General features: G+C 54.4%; 2 protein-coding genes across 4 annotated transcripts; one reads left to right on the forward strand and one right to left on the reverse strand.

The window, feature by feature from the left end:
* The first annotated feature begins 258 nt into the window (after nt 1–258).
* On the forward strand, nt 259–12903 carry Clba1 (clathrin binding box of aftiphilin containing 1). Of its 3 annotated transcripts, XR_007346050.1 has the most exons (6): nt 259–1157; nt 2398–2543; nt 4223–4352; nt 5891–6007; nt 7204–8064; nt 12600–12903. XR_007346050.1 is itself a non-coding variant. In XM_048799492.1 (5 exons), exons 1-5 carry the CDS (start codon nt 735–737, stop codon nt 12603–12605), a joined length of 822 nt encoding a protein of 273 aa, XP_048655449.1. In that variant the 5' UTR covers nt 259–734; the 3' UTR covers nt 12606–12903. The 3 variants fall into 3 exon arrangements, 2 of the variants coding, with proteins under 2 accessions (XP_048655449.1, XP_015351844.1); XM_048799492.1 differs by lacking the exon at nt 7204–8064; XM_015496358.2 differs by lacking the exon at nt 12600–12903 and having other exon boundaries at nt 7204–9385.
* On the reverse strand, nt 12855–16277 carry Cdca4 (cell division cycle associated 4). Its single transcript, XM_015496369.2, has one exon. The coding sequence runs from the start codon at nt 14917–14919 to the stop codon at nt 14194–14196; it is 726 nt and encodes a 241-aa protein (XP_015351855.1). The 5' UTR covers nt 14920–16277; the 3' UTR covers nt 12855–14193.
* Between the last annotated feature and the right edge of the window lie 265 nt (nt 16278–16542).

Below are 16542 nucleotides of genomic sequence, written 5' to 3' on the forward strand. Positions count from 1 at the left end.
GGCCAGCGGCAGCCCGCGTTTGCTTATTCTGGTGTGTGCGCTCCATGTGGGCATGCACCGGGGTGCACAAAGGCACGCGGGGCGCGCGATCACCAAGCGAGAACCTCTCCCGCGGGCTGGCACGTAGGACCCGGCCAGACCGCGCCACCGCTCTTGGGGTCACCGCAGGTGCAGCGCGCGGGGCGAGCAAGGGGTGGGGCCGGGCGGGCAGACCACGCCCACGGCAGCGTGCTGACGCCACGGCGGCGGGCACCGGAAGCGGACCGACGCGCGCCGTTGCCGGGCAACACTGGCGCGGCCGGAGGGGATGCGGGCAGCCGCCACAGAGAAGTGCGTGGGGCTGCCCTTCGCCCTCCCGCCAGGGACGCGCTCCGGGGCTCTAGAGCGCCGCGCCATTTCTTCCCTTTTGGGCCTGGCGCTAGAGCCCGGGAGCCCGCCTTGTCGTTGGGGTCCCCAAGACGCGCTCCAGACTGCGGCGGTCCTGTCCGTGGGCTTACGGGTCCGGCACTTTGGTTGGCCGCGGGACACGCCCCTGTGCTGGACTGATCAACAGCGGCCAGGCGGCGTCGGCCCACAGCAGCACGTGGGCACTCTCCCGGAAGCCACGCCGGCCCCGACAGCGTGGCTCGCGGCACCCCAGGCCCTGTCTAGCGCAGCCCTGGGCAGCTTCAGCCCAGCAACTGTATGCCTCGTGCGCAGCTCCTCATCTGGTCTGCTGGCCTGGCCGCACGAAGATGCAAGACCGGCAGAAGTGGTGGGGAGAGTCCGTGAGTGACTTCACAGGGGAACGGGCGGAGGTTTCCCGCTGCTACACAGCTGAAGGACAGAGTGGTGACAATTTGGAACGGATAAGGATCTACAGTGAGGGTCCTCTGTCTGTGCCAGGTGGGAAAGCCAGCAGCTCCCCAACGGGAGAGGGCCTTCCGACTTGCACCACTAGTTGTTCCGACGCTGGGGAGCTCAGCAGCACGTGGGGGGAGTTTGAAGGCTTTAGAGAATCTTCAGCCAAGTCTGGACTCCCTCAGTCCCTTGAACTCCTGGAGAGACCCACCGATCCTCAGCCACTAGAAACTCCTGCCTTAAAGGAAGGTGGTTCTCACCTGCCACACCAGGGTGGATCCGGGGCAACAGGAATCACTTCCCACCCATCTTCAGAGGTATTTCTGTGGTCTTTGTCACCAGACTGATTGAGAAATGCCCTAAGACCTCTCAAAGGCATCAGGCACTGGGTTGGGGGGCTACCAGCCTTTGAGGGGCCTCTTCTCTCTGGCCTCCATCCCTTGTCATAGGGTTGGCTGTCCTGTCCTCACAAGGCCAGAGAAGGAACCAGTTGACAGCAGAGCCTGCAGAAATGGATTGGGCAAGACCAGGTGGGGGCAACCCAAGCTGGGCCACTTTCCATGACCACTTCCCATCAGCAGAGGTGGCACTTGTGTGGCCTCATTCAGAGCCTATGGGGAAGAAGCTCTACTGGTTTATAAAGTCCCAAGTCCTAAAGTCACACAATCCCAGATAGCTTTGTGCAAGGCCCTGGAACTGGAGCTGGCCAGCTGAGCCCCAGCCCCTCATCCTGTCTGCTCCTCAGAACTCAGTGCCCACCCTTGCCTCCTCTGGCTCCTCTCTGCTGGTCATTCTCCTCCTTCTGTTGTTTCTCTTTGCCATCTCTTCCCAGATGGTTCACCGCACACACCAGGGAACAAAAGATAAGTTCAATAGTCAGGAGGGAAGTAAAAGGTATTGCTGGTAATCCAAACTCTCCTACACCAACGATTTCTTGGCCCTCGGTGAGACCCGCTCTTGGGACAGTCAGTTCTGCTGTAACACTTGTTCTAAAACCAGGACTCCTTTCCAATGCAATTGATGCACTAAGGAACATTTGAGCATACGGGAATTTTGCAGGAAACACTAGGCAAATGGAACACCTGCACCCCACGGAGCTGAGGCATGTTGATAGACATAAAACTTGCACCTGCACACCTCAGATAACTACCACCCCCACCCCACTTGGTGTTAGGACACTACCCAGTTCAGACTGTCCCCGACCCCTCACCTGGCTGCCTGCAAACCTCAGGGCCTTTTCAAGGTGAGGCTGTTTCCATTGTATGTGTGAACTTCTCAGCCAGCTCACATGAAAAATTGTGCCAGTGTTTGAAAGGCCACCTTTTCCCTGCATCTCCGATGAGCTCTGAGTTGTGCTCTCACCCACCTCCTGTGAGCTCTGTGATTTTCACTGTGATTTCATAGAGAACAGAGGTTTTAGGAGAGGCTGTGTCCAGTGATGGTGGCACTGACTGCACAGTTGAGCTCAGGTTTCTTTTGTATCAAAATTAATTACTCAGAATATGGTGACCTAAATGCCTGTATTTCTCCTGATTCTGGAATGTTCTTTCTTTCCAGCCTGTTCTCAGGTATGAGAACATATTTAGGTTTGCTTTTCAAGAAGTCACAGTTGAGCAGGCAACTGAAGATGTTTCCACCTTAGACCATTTCTTGGAAATAAGCAGTGAAGAAGACCCTGGCCTTGCAGCTGCACATAGACTGTGGTAATGAACACCAACAGAGCTAAGAACCCCATGGCAGCGCTGTACCTGCACGGTTGTTTGATAACGTGGCTGCACAAAGTTCTGTGCGTGCCTCCTGGAGAGCATCACTGCCCTGTAGCCTCCTGTGGGCTACAGTGTCCTATGGGGAGCTGGCAGCACAGGTGGAGGCTGCAGCAGTGCTGGCCTTGCACACCTTGAGCAAGCTGGCCCAGGTGCCAGCCCTCTTGTGTCTCAGCACGAGTGCAGGAGAGGATGGGAGGGATGGTGGGCCCCAGAGCAGCCCTGGTGTACTTGGTTGAGCCTCAGCCACAGAGCTGTAGAAAACACCCCCAAGCTGTCCACTAACCCACGGGTGGCCATGTGCTTCCAGTACCGCCTGCAGGGCTGCGGGCTCCCAGAGAGATCAGGTGCACTTGGCAGTGGGTGCCGACAGTGGCTTTGAAAGGGTATGCTTCCAGCACCTGTTGACAGAAGCAGGCTCCAGGGTGAGACAGTGAAGGGCTGAGATGCTCCAGATAAGTTGGCCTAAGACCCCAGGAGGGGAGAGAGTGAGATGAGCAGGCTTCTTTGCCCCTCAGTAATGTGGGGAAGGCCAGGTCAGCAAGCCATGGGGGTCTGTGCATGTCTGGACAGGCCTGGCTTTATTACAGCTCTGTAGGCCATTCAGAGCTCTGGCTTGACCCATCATGGCCACTGCTGTGCAGTAACCCAGCACCTTCCCAGTGTGCCTGCTACAGTGGTCTGGGGAGGGACACCTGGAGCCCGAAAGGCTGTGGCCTCCACTGTCCACATGCCTGGCTCCCTGTGTGTGCTGCTCCTGCCTGGCACAGCCCCAGGGAGAGCCTGCCTCAAGAGTGGCCCCTCAGGCCATAGGGTTGCGGGGTGGCACTGGCAGACCATTCCCTAGAGGCACAGTGGTTCTAGAGTCAGTCTTGGCAGGGCTGACACTCAGGAGAGGGTGGTGAATGTTGTTGGGCTGGAGAAGAACCCTGTTTGCATGTTCCGAGACATTGGCATGTTTGGGAAATGATTTAGGCATTTAACATGTCCCATCTGCTCCCGTGTTGTCGGATACCCACCATGTCCTCACTAGGGCAAAAGCTTCTGACCAGCAGGCCCCTCTGCCCCAGTGCCTGGTGGTGATGGTGACCATACCCTGTTTGTTTCTTCATCCATTCTTCGGAGCCTTCAGTGTTTTCCTAGTTTGTGAACATGGGTTTTGTGGCCAGCACAGCTGTAATAGTGAACCAGACAGCAAACATCTGGCCTTGAAGATACTCCCTGATGAGAACAGGCCTCCTGGGCTGGGGATGTGGCTCAAGCGGTAGTGCGCTCGCCTGGCATGCATGCGGTCCGGGTTCGATTCTCAGCACCACATACAAACAAAGATGTTGTGTCTGCCCATAACTAAAAAATAAATTAAAAAAAAAATTAAAAAAAAAAAAAAAAAAGAGAACAGGCCTCCTGTGCTGGGACGCACTGTGGAAAGAAGAGGCAGGGCAGCATCAGGAACACTGACCACAGGGGTGTGTGTCTGAGTGAAGGAGGTGGCCAGGGCCCCTGAAGGGGCGCCATCTAGTGTCACCTGTGCCAGGTCCTCCTCTGCTTGTGAGACTGGGCTTCCTGACCTGCTCAGAAGGCTTTCAAGTTCATCTTTAGTGACTTCCTCTATTTTCCAGTTCTGAATCTAGAAAAGTCTGGCGAGCCCTTCAGAACACCAGCACCATGTCTGCTTCACGATGCCTCTGGAGCCAGTCTCACTGCCAGGAGAAGCTCTTCCTGGTTCTTGGCATAGAAGCTGCTCAGAAGGTGACGTGGTTCAGGGGGTGGAAACTTCACTGGGCCCAGGACAGGGAGGGTGGTGGAGAAAATGACACCGGAAGGCCAACTGACTACTTAGAAGGCCACTGGTGGTGAGGGGTGTGGGTGTGGGTGTGGCTGTTGTGGGCAGCACCTGGACACTGGTGCGGGGTCCTGCAGGAGTGGGTGCAGATGTGGAGACAGGGTGCACATGGACTTGGTGGGGAGAGGAGGAAGGTGCCATGTGTGGAGGTGGAATACCGTGAAGTTCAGAGCATGGGCGGGAGCACTCTGCAGGGCACTGCAAGCCACCAAGGTGTGCTTGCACCTCAGGTGTTGCAGGAGGTGCTGGGGTTAGGCCAGGGCCTGCTGAGGGGGACAAGGGCAAGTTCCAGTATGGGCACAGGCATGAGGCTGAGAGGGAGAGGCCCTTGGAGTGTGGAGGATGGCCAGTGTGCACCATGATGGGCAGAGATAGTTTCATAGACAGGAGCTGCTGCTGCATGAGGCAGGAACAGCCCAGAGCCAGCCAAGCCCAGGGTACACACATCAGGCCTGTGTGATCAAGAAACAGTAACAGGGCCACCTTTCAGCAGTCAATATAGAACAGATCTTTTTCCACTCTTGAGTATTTTTAAAATGTTTTTTAGTTGTAGATGGACATAATATACCTTTATTCATTTATTTTTATGTGGTTCTGAGGGTGGAACCCAGTGCCTCACACGTGCTAGGCAAGCGCTCCACCACTGAGCCCCAGCCGCAGCCCTCCATTCTTAGGTGGAAACTTTTAAAATGGAACTCAAAAAGGAGCTGACAAGGCGGGCCTCATGGCCCCAATGAAGATAGTCATGTGGACGATGGCCATGTCTCCAGTGTGCCATGCTGACTGGTCAGGAGGCCTCGTGGTGGGGAAACAGAACCAGGGGGTTCTGGAGGGGAGGCTCAGGCAGGACAGCTACCACGGTGGCAGGCTGTGGGTGCTCATCCTTCAGGTGGCCGTGAGGGTGTTTCTGTTGAACACTGTCGTACTCCATTTTCTATTTATAACAGAATGCCTGGTAATTGTAAAGCATAGCATTTTGTTTGGCTCATGGTTCTGGAGTATGGAAGCCCAGCAGAGCATGGTGCTGGCATGGTGAGGGCCTTGTTTGCTGCACCTTAACATGGTGCCAGCCATCACAAGGCAACAGAGCAGTCACGCCAGCTCAGTTCTCTTCTTATAAAGCCATTAGTGCCGCTAGGAGGACCCCACCTCATGGCCTCCTTCTACCCTGATCACCCCAAGTGCCATCAACACTGTGAATTTGGGGTTGTGTGTTCAGTACAGAAGTTCTGGGGGACACACTGGAACCACAGCAGGCAGGTCTGGCTGCCCCTGAACCAGGTGATAGACAGCAGGTGGCAGCACTGAGCAGGGAGGGCCCTGGCCTGACCCTCCCAGGGGCTATGCATGTCCAGAATTAAGGTAGAGGGGCTCCGGTTAAAACGGAAGGTGAGAGGAAACAGTGACCCTGTCAGCTGTGTGACATAGAGGTTTGTCTCCTCAGAGTCCTTCCAGAGACCAGGGTCACATTTCAGAAGGTCCTGACCTCAAAGGTCCTGAAGAGCTGCTGGCACTCAGCACCTTCGACCTGCCCCACTGCAAAGCCCTGATCCAGACGAAGGTGAGCACCCCACAGGAGAGGCCTCAGGAGGCCAGGCTGGGTCTGCACACAGCTCCCTGTCTGTTCTTCTCCGGTGCCTAGGCACTCAGACTGCGCGGGTAGGAAGGCTGCACTGCAGGCCGGGTAGCCCTGGGTCTCCCGCCTGGGCAGGGGTGGGCGCCTGAAGTCAGCCAAGCAGCTTTCCTCGAGAGACCTGCTGCCACCCTCATAGTGGGACTCGAGGCAGGAAGAAGGGCAGGTGGAAGATTGTGTTCTAGAAGCCCTCTTTCATCTGGGTCAGCGTCTCATGCCCAGCCTGGATCAGGTTACAGGAGGGGCAGGTGGCCAGGCCCAGCCACAGGGCTCTGTGTGTGAGTGGGAGGTGGGAGAGCGTGGCACTGGGCAGTGTGTGTTACAGATCTGCTAGGGGAGGGCCAGCAGTGAGGCACAGCTCTCTGTGGGAGGACACTGCAGCCACGTGCCGAGGGAGTCTGGGGCAGGTGTGGTGCCGCCCAGCTGATGCCAGCTGCAGCCTTGATGGTTGGCACATGGTGCCAGGTGTGCAGGCACCCAGGAAGGCCTTTGCATGAACACACACAGGTCTGTCACAGGCCCTAGAGGACTCTGGGTCCCTCTGTTCTTTGGAAGAAGCCTCGAGGTAGACACTACTTGTCTTTGAGCACAACAGGTTACCTGTCTGTAGCTGTGTCATTTACAGTAGCCAGCACTCGAGGAGGTCCAGCAGCTGCAATGTGGGAACTCCAAGGCCGGGAGCATGGAAAGCAGGGGGACCAGACCCAGGATAAGGGCCAGGAACCTACTTAGGAAACAGACTGGCCCTTCTGGCACCGTGGCACACACCTGCAATCCCAACACTTGGGACACTGAAATAGGAGGATTCCTAGTTCAAGGCCAGCCTTGGCAATTTAATGAGACCCTGTCTCAAAATAAAAAGGGCTGGGAGTGTTGCTCAGTGGTAGAAGTCAGGTGGCAGTGGCTTGCTGCAGTGGGGTGAAGGCCAGGGACAGGTGGGCCACTAGTGGCCTTGGTCCCAGTACAGCAGCCCTGTGCGCTTCTCTGGTTGCATTGCACAATGAAGTTTTTAGGATCATGGTGACCAAGGAGAGATTGTTGAGGGGCCAGAGGTGGGCAGGGCAGATGCCAACCTGGCACCTCTAGTCACCTGCACTTGTATTTGACTGCTGGCCTCCTCTCAGCTCTCAGGGACACCTGGCAGCAGACAGGGGAGCCTGATTACCTACAGCCTCTTTCTGAAGACACCCCTGCATGGAAACGGGCGGCACATCACAAGTCCACAGGAAAAGAAGGTTTTCCCTCCACGTCACCTAAAGCTGGCGCTTTTTAACAGGGATGTGTGCTAGAAACAGGAGTCTGTCATGTAGGCATTTCACATCGTCTCACTGGCTGGGTTTGGTTCTGTTTTGTAGAGCCGTTTCCCAAACCCACATCACTTTCCTAGGATCTTTCAAAACCCCTGCCTCAGATCTGATCAGGAAGGGGTGTCTTGGGCAGAGCCAGTCCCCAAGCAGAGGGGAGGGGTTTCTGGATGCACTGCAGCCTGCCCAGCAGATGCCACCTGCTCCTGGTGGAGGATGTCAGGGATGATCCCAGACCTGGCCCAAAGTGGGGAATGTACTCAAATACCACCAAGGAGACAGCTGCACTTTGAGAAACAGCATTGGCACCTGGTCCCAGGAGGTCCTGGGCTTCTGTGTTGTTCCTGGAAGTGCCATGAGCACTCCCCACCGCATTCACACTGGTGGCCTTGGGGACAGGCCTTTCTGATGGCTGGGAGGCCACACTGGGCCAGCCCTGGAGGCCCAGGTGGGTAGGCAAGTGTATTTCACTGGTCATCTCCTGCATCAACGGTTTTCTTCCAGGAAAGGGCCAAGCGGGCAGCACTGACTTTGTAGAGCTTTACTTAATAAAAGGCCTCAGTAAGCCTGTGCTCTTGCTGACTCGTTGACTCTGCAAGGACTGATGACAACATTCTGTCCCGAAAGGGAGACCTGAGGCTGGAGGGGCTACAGAGGCCACGCTGGGGACTCGCACTCCAGGTAGAGCCCCTGCTGTCTCTGTACCAAGGCCACTCTAGGACCAATTTGCTTAGGAGGTGCCAGCTTCCCTTCACCTGACCCACTGATGCAGGTGCAGGTGACAGCTGCTGTGCCCGCCAGGAGGAAGGAAGCTGGCTGTCCCTGGTCACCCCAGGTGGCTGTGCATCAATACCATGTGGCCCACGACCAAGGGGTGGCTCAGATCATTTCCCTGGCACCAGATGTCAGGAAAGCTGCTCTGACCTCGCGCCCTTAACCAGAGGACGTGTGGACCAGCACACAGAAAGGAAAAGGCAGTTTCTGCGCAGCAGAGGGAGGCGGGCGGCAGGGAGAGTGCAGACCTTGCAGGGGCAGTGTCACCAATTACAGGTGGACAAAGGGACTGGAGGGACACTTCTCAGAACACACACACAAATGGCCCAAAGGATCAGTCCTGCTCAGAGAAGTGCGGGTGGGACACTGAGGCCTGCTGGTGAGGGCGGAAGAAAGGGCCCTGCCCGCTCGGCTGGAGCACAGTGCAGTGCAGCCTTCATGGAGAGCGGCACGGAGGTGCCCCCAAGACACGGCCTGTGTGATCCCAGCCCTGCTACTGGGCACTTACCGGGGATGGCCAGTTCCGGCTGTGGAAGGCATCTGCAGGCCCACTTCCTTGTGGCCTGCTCCCCAATAGAGGGGAGGAATGGGCCGCATGGCCCCCACAAACAAGTGGTAAAGGCAGGTGGTACACATGCATGAGGGAGTACTGTCATCCACCAGCCAGGTGGAGCCTGCCACCTGGGGTAGCCCTGGGCACGCCATTGGGTGACACACCCCAGGCACAGGTGGACCAGAGAAGCCACCCTCACAGGAGCCAAGGGCATGCGGCTACAGGGGCAAGGGTGCCGTCTCCCACCGGATGAGCCCTCGGGAGACCCACCGCACAAGCAGTTACATTCTTGGATTGTGTTTCCACTACAAAGCAGGATGACTCTTGAGGTGACACACTACTAACGGGCCTGAGCCACCCATCATGCAGAAAACAGCACATACCTTGTAGATTCGAATTTTCCCACTTAAAGATTAACTGGAAGAACCAGTAAAGAACAGGGACACACAGCATGGGGATATGCCGAGTCCTGGGCTATCTGCCTACAGCGGCAGCACATTGGCCCACGAGGGGGCTGTGAGGCAAGGAGGGCCACACCCTGCTTGTGTGACCAGTGTTTCCAATAAACCATCACCCAGGGGGTGCGATTCGGGTATGCTGTGAACTCCACTGCATGGAACCTGTTCGCTTTATAATTAATTAATTTATATATATAAAAGTCGTAGATGGACATGATACCTTTATTTTATTTATTTTTATGTGGTGCTAAGGATCGAACCCAGTGTCTCATGCTTGCTAGGCAAGCGCTGTACCACTGAGCTACAACCCCAACCCTGAAACCTGTTCTTAAAAATTGAAAAGGTAGCCTGACATCATCACATTGACTTGGGAGGCTGAGGCAGAGGATGGCCCGGGCTAGTCTCAGCAACTTAGCAAGGTCCTGACTCAAAATTTTAAAAAAGGGCAGGTGGTATAGCTCAGTGATACAGCACCCTTGGGTTCATCTCCCAGTACCAAAAACAAAAAACAAAAAAAAACACTGCCCCAAATGTCCTTTTTAACTGTTTTTTGTTTTTGTTTTTTGTGGTACAGGGGAGTGAATTTAGGGCACAGATGTCTGAACATGAGCTAAGTATTAGAGAATATTCAGGAATTATTTCCTGATTATGGAATCGTCAATGTATAAACATGCTCTATTTTTCTAAGGCTAACCGGATTTTTAAGGTGAAAACGGCCTCCTATAGCTCGGATTAGCTTAAAAATTGTTTCAGGGGGCTGGGAAAGTAGCTCAAAGGCACAGCACTTGCCTCACATGTGTGAGGCCTTGGGCAGCACTGCCAAAATAAATATATACACATTTCAGAAAAACAAAAAAGACAGCATTTACAACTGGCCAACCTGGGCAACAGGCTCAAGGGCCTGATACAGCCCCTCTGCTGCTACGTGAAGTATGTGAAGTGTGAACAAGGGGCTTTCGGTGGGCACAGCATGCCTCAGTTACTCTGAAGTACAGCCTGTCTTCTGGGTCCTTGCAGGGGAGTACAGGGAACTGCAGGCTGTGGCTAAGGGGGCCCCTGCCAGGTGTTGGCAGGAGCTGTGACCCTGTGGCCCTCGGGAAGAGTACAGAAAAGCCAGGTGCTTCCCTAGGAAGCTCCACCACAGGAATGTGGGGGCGGGGTAAGCAAGGGTCCTCAGACACCCTGGGTGCTGGGTGCCAGTGGACCCCAGCCAGTCCCCAGCCCTCACCTGACCCTTCCTCCAGCTGCACATGCCCCTCCCACACCACCCTGGACAGCTGCCCACAGCAACAGCAGGCTGGCCCAGAGGGAAAGCTCCTTCCCTGCTCATTCCTCACCAGGGGCTGGGCTTTGGGCAGTGCACCATACCCCAGCCTTGTTCACCCTGGCTGGAGAGGAGGTGACGGGCACCACACGGGCTGAGTGTGTTAGGGTACCAGGTCATGCACCTGGTACCTCCTTGGACCCATGCTCCCGCTGTGTGTCCTACTTGGTGTCTTGACCCAGTGGGGCCAGGCCAACAGCCTGAGCTGGAAGGAGAGGTGAGGGCTTGGCAGAGCCTCCCAAGAATCAAGCCTGCTCCAGTTCAGGGTACCCAGTGCCCAGGGCCATCTGCTCCCCCTGAAGCCTGGGTCCTGCCTGTCCCCCAGCCTAACACAGGCAGGGTGGCAGCTTTCTTGAGCGCCAGGTGCCGAGAGCACATGAAGCCACTTATGGAGGCAGGTAGAGGGCAGGAGGCAGCAGGACACCCATGTTTCAGTCCCATCCAAGTTTCTGCCCTGAGTCCGGCTGCAGTGGCATCTTCAGCTCACTCTGGGCTTCACCTGTGGGTCCCCCACAGCCCTGCTGACTGCAGAGCAGCAAGTCAGCAGGTCCAACCAGATTCTGACTACAGGAACACAGCGTCTAGCCCCAAGGCTGCTGCAAGCTGTCATTTACACATCTGGGGGATTTTTACAAAAAAGACGAGGTGCAGCCCACAGAGGCAGCAACCCCCCTATGCAGCCGTGCTGGGGGCTGCTCTGAGCACCTCATTCTTAGGGCTTTCTCTGAGCGTTCCAGCGCCCCCCCACCCCCCATCAGGTTCTCCAGTCTCTTGCTCAGGCATTGACATCATCAGCAAGAGGTGGGCCTGGCTGGTCAGCAGGCTCTGGGAACGCTGGGAAGCAAACCACTAGCCAATGGCCTGGCATCCCAGCTGGGCAGCACAAGCTCACTCGGGAGGCATGGAAGGCAGATGGAGTAGTGGGGCTTATTGCCTACTGGGCAGCACAGGATGAAGTGTATGGGCCAGAAATGGTCACCTGCAGGGGAGCAGGGCCCTCAGCAGCAGCGGGGCTCCGTGGGAATGGCCAGGCTGAACCTCATTCCATCTGCAGGCAAGTGCTCCCCACGGCTGACCCTGCGGGGCTTTGAAGTGCCTTGAGGGGCCACACTCAAGCTCACAGACACCACTCGCCTCAGCCCTGCCCTTCTTGCCTCTACTGAGAACCTGGGCAGACGTGTGGCACGGTACACTGTGGAAAATCTATTTATAGGCTCTCGTGTTCTCCTCATCCCTAGTGCACACCACGGAGTACACCCAGCCCTCGGCCTGCGGAGTGGCTGGATTGCAGCCATGCACTGGTGCTCATACTTAAAAATCAGTGCTTTACTTTTCAACCTTTAAAAACCTAATGCGCTTCCAAGGCAAAGGGGCTCCAAGGCTGAGGGTGTAAAACCCTGCAGGAGGGCTGCTTCCCAAGGCTTCTGCAGCACGCTCTCTGGTCTTGGGCCCCCACCTCGATACTTGTGTATTAGAGCATGCACTCTAGCCGTACGAGAACCTGTCAACTAAGTTGAAAACCAAATACCCTGACCCCTCAGGGTAGAGGGGTCAGGGTTTGACTGGAGGCAGATCCACAAAACACTACAGAGTTTGGATAACAGGAATTTATATTTTTTATTATATAGCTATTTTGTAAACAAAATTATCAAATGTTTGGAAAACTGCTTCCAGTCAATTACTTATATCTACATCTTCAAAAAACACATACACATGATGAAACAGCCAGAAATTTCTGTAAAAACAATGGATGAGCCACGGGGACTACTGCAGAAGCAGGTACCTTCCCAGGCCTAGGTCTATAAGCCCGGGGAATGGGGACTGGCTGAGGGGCTGTCCACCACCACCAACAACCACACTGTCCAGTCCCATAGGTTCTTCACCACCTGGCAGACAAGGGGAGGCAGCTGCCTGGTGTAGGAGCTGGGGCACCAGGCCTCCGTGCGCGAGGACAGCCGGTTCCCTCACTCCGTCTTACCTTTTGCCAGCCTGCCATGCCAGCAATACCTTGTCACCTCTGAAACTGAACACATGAGATTTGCAATAGAAATGCTGCAAAAAAAGCAAACACTGCTCCAGCTATCAGCAGGCACCCTTTTGCTTCCAGGAGTAGCAGCACTCTCACCACCAGGAGGCGGCCCTCCGTGGATCCAAAGACGGCCAGCCCTGCTACGGTGACGCTGCCTGATCCCTGGACCGCAAACTGGCAGAAGCCCCGCCAAGCTTAGGAAAAGAAAAACCATCCATTGACTATTTAATGCATTCAAGTGAAGTTCTTTCCCTACCTCCACAGACAGACAGACATTACAGCTGAAACCAACGAGGAAAACAAAACAAGGATGACATGGTGAAGTTCACACCATTCCCATTTTGTGCGCTGGATATTTTTAATAAAGTGAGGTTTACATCCATCACTGTCATGTTGATACAAAAAAATATGGTCATGTGCACAAAGGAAAACCACATGCCTGTCAGGCTCAGAGATGGGAGGTCAGAAGAGGCACGAGGAAACCTGTGCATGGTAGGCAACAAGGATCTGGAGATGTGGCAGCCAGGCACAGGGCCACACCAGCTCCGTTCATTGTGTGACCCTTTGGATTGAGAGGACATGAATTACAGAGTTCTTTCATTCTGGACTTAAATTTAACCTTACAATTCTGTTCTAGCACCAATTTAATAGAGCAGGTGTAAGCATTTCTACCAACAGCACACAGGCATACGCTCTTTCCAAACACACATGTCTGGCACACAGCAGCCCATGTGTATGCTCTAAAAAGGGCACGCAGCTCTGCTAGGGCCGTGCTGGGAACAGATGGGAGGCGCCCTCTGTGACCACCTCATGGAAGACACAGCTGAGACTCCAGACTCTTAAGATCAAATGGTGCCTGTGATTTCACACAAATACCCAACCTTCCCCTCCAGTGGCATTTACATATATAAATAGGCTTAAATAGAACCCTCCATTATTTTCACTAAGTCTAAAAAGACACGGCTTCAGAGCAGGTCTAGTGAAGAGGGTTCTAACTGCATGCAGTTCTCATTTTAAGCATCCTCTGTTGTAACACAGAACATGACATAAGGGTCCTGCGAACAACCAAAGTAGAAAACAGAACACTTACGCTGCTGCATCAGAGTGTGGGAAATGACCATTTAAACCTTCAAACAATGAAATACACAACTGCAATTGTTCAGGTTATACAAGTTTCTAATGTAGCAGCAAATGATGTTTATACAAAAAATAGACTTTTAAGAAAATAGCTGCAAAAATCTAAGAGTATAAAACATTTAAAAAATATATCTTAAAAGACAAAATATTGCCCCAAACGTATAAGACTGAGTTTTAAAAGTTTACCTATCTAGATTTTAATGAGGTTGGTTGAATGCAGCCTGTTGCTCGACATCTCCGCGGGAGGTGCAGCCAGCACAGGGAGGGCCTGGGGCTGTGGGATGTCACCTAGCCCAGGGCTGAGGCGCCTTCAGAGAGCTCCAGCTCCCAGCACCGGCCTCTGCTGCCGGAGCCAGAGCCATTGAGTCTGCCCCAGGACACTCTCAGAATCAACAGACTGCCCCACAGGGCCAGGACGCAGGCTGCAGTGGTGAGAAGTCTGCACAGGACTGGCGCCCTGCGTTTCTACATGGGCCACAGTATATCAGGTAAGCTCTCTGGGGCATGTGGCCTTGTCCGTGGCCCACTGGGGGCCTCAGGTTTCCACTAGGATCTCCACCACATGGTCCAGTTCGGCCAGGTCGGACTTGCAGCTGGAGCCGGGAGGTGAGGCTGCCGAGGCAAAGCCCTCAAGCCCATCACAGAGGCCTGGCTTAGTGCCACCCATCATTCCTGTCAGCACAGTGTCCAGGTCGTAGTAGGAATTGTCCACATCTGAGAACAACTCCTCCATAGCGCTGGGACTTTTGTTCTCCAGGGTCTCAAATATCTGATCTAGAGACTTCTGAAAGCTTCCTCTGTTTTCTCGAGGGTTGCCTGTATCCCAAAGGCTACTCTGAGTGTTCCTCGGCACCTGTGCTGAGCTGATTGTGGAAAGTTCAGAAACTGGACCTTGCAAGGGGTCATCTCCCAGGTCAGGAGCAGGGCACCCTGCCTCTGGCCCCCTTGCTGTGCGACACAGGATCTCCGTGGACACAAGGCGGTCGAGCGGCACCCGTTCTGCACTCTGGGGTGCTGCCCCTCGCCATGCACCATCCCGGCTCATCTCCTCCTGGATCTGCCGGACTGTGTTGGCAATGAGGACTGAGCGGCAAAGGTTGGGCTCTACCAGCATGTGGCAGAGCTGGAGCTTGACCAGGGACATGTCCAGGAGCAACTGCCGCTGAAGGCTATAGGCAGGAACAGTGCCAAAGCCAGCCAAGGCACCCTCCCCATCTTCCTCCTGGTCAACACATTTCCTCTTCAGTCCTCGTGCAAACATTGTGCCCTGTGGGAACCAAGGAAGACGCCACTTAGCACATCTTGGCACCCTGGCACAGTGCCCCCAGGACACTCATCAAAGAGAGAAGGGGCATCTGCATACGGGCACAAAGGCATGTCCTGGAAGGCAGCGTTGTGTCTGTGATATACGCACAGCCATACTGTCAGCAACAACAAAGCTTAAGGCTGTAGCACGACTTTTCTACCCACAGAAAAATGAACAGAAATAGGAGAAACTTTATTTCTTAGAGCCAGGCTCAAGATCTGCATGAAACAATCCACGCATTCGTGCCTGTGAAAGAAGAGGAACTCTGCGGTGAGGCACAGAACACAGGGCCATGGAGAGGACAGGGCTTGCAGACCACATCAACAATACTGTCCACCTTCCAAAACCGATTAGCTATGGGATCCTCACCAGTGATAAAGTCCTACATGTTTTAGAAGGGCTGCTCCTTCCCTTCGAGAGCTCACTAACAAAATTATGGTCCCTTATGGCGGACGGCTCACTGGGAAATCGTACTCCAGAGATGCACAGATCAGAACACTGGCCTATGTCCTCCAGCGGGCAGGCATTACCTGGCTCCACAGCAGCACCTTCAGAAGGGACCAGGGCCCCGAAAAGCCCCCTTGTTCTCATGTTGTGTAACACAGTGGCTCAGCACAGCTGGGGCTCACAGTGATTACCTGGGGCTCTCCTTCCATGCTCGTGCAGGAGCTGAACATTTTTATTTCAACTAACTTGAGATAAATGAATAAATTCAAACTATTCAGAGTCTTTTAAAAATGCAAACTTTTAGGATTTTTTTTTTTTTTTCAATCCAATGACTCCCTGTGGTTGGAGTGCAGCCAGGTGGCTCTGGGGAGCTGATGTGGGAGGCATGTGCTGTCCCCCACGCAGGGCCCAGGAATAAGCGGTAGGTAAGCTATGCAGTGTGGAAGAACCAGCTGCCAAGTGTCCCTCCCCAGGACAGCCCTGGTGGTGACTGTCTTGCTGGCTCTACCCTGGGAAGGACAGGAAAAGATCCCCTGTCCTTCTGAATATCCTTTCAAAGTCCTAGATATCACCTCCCATGCTTGCAACACTTTAAATTTTATTAACTAAAGTAACCCCTTGGGCATTTATCCCAAAGAAATGAAAGCCAAGGTTTATGTATAAACGTATACAAGAACATTCACAGTGTTCACACCAAACAGCTCCATGCTGGAAACAGTCCCCTCAGCTGGGGATGGCCAAGGAGAGGCCAAGGGATCACCACCCTGTGGGATCTCACTTGACATTTATGCAGTGGCAAACTAAGGGGTGGGAGGGCCATGCAGGGCAGGCACAAGAAATCCCTGGAGTGAAGGGGATCTACACCTGGGCAAGTGTGCTACACTGCAGAGGACCCCACTCCCCACTGCCCCTGGCACCCACCTGGAGCATCAGGGTCACGCACACAGGGCCTCTGTGCCAGTTGCTGTGGGTCTAGAGAATTTCAAACTGAAGAGTTAAGCCTGAGCCATGGTTTTCCCCAGCAGCAAAGTGGCATGACCACCTACACAGGTCCACACCGCACACAGCAGCAGACCTGTTCTTAAATGAACAGGAGCTCACCACCAAGACACATTACACTCTATCCCGTCT

This window comes from Marmota marmota, unplaced genomic scaffold, assembly GCF_001458135.2.
Source record: "Marmota marmota marmota unplaced genomic scaffold, marMar, whole genome shotgun sequence".
Classification (NCBI taxonomy): domain Eukaryota; kingdom Metazoa; phylum Chordata; class Mammalia; order Rodentia; family Sciuridae; genus Marmota; species Marmota marmota.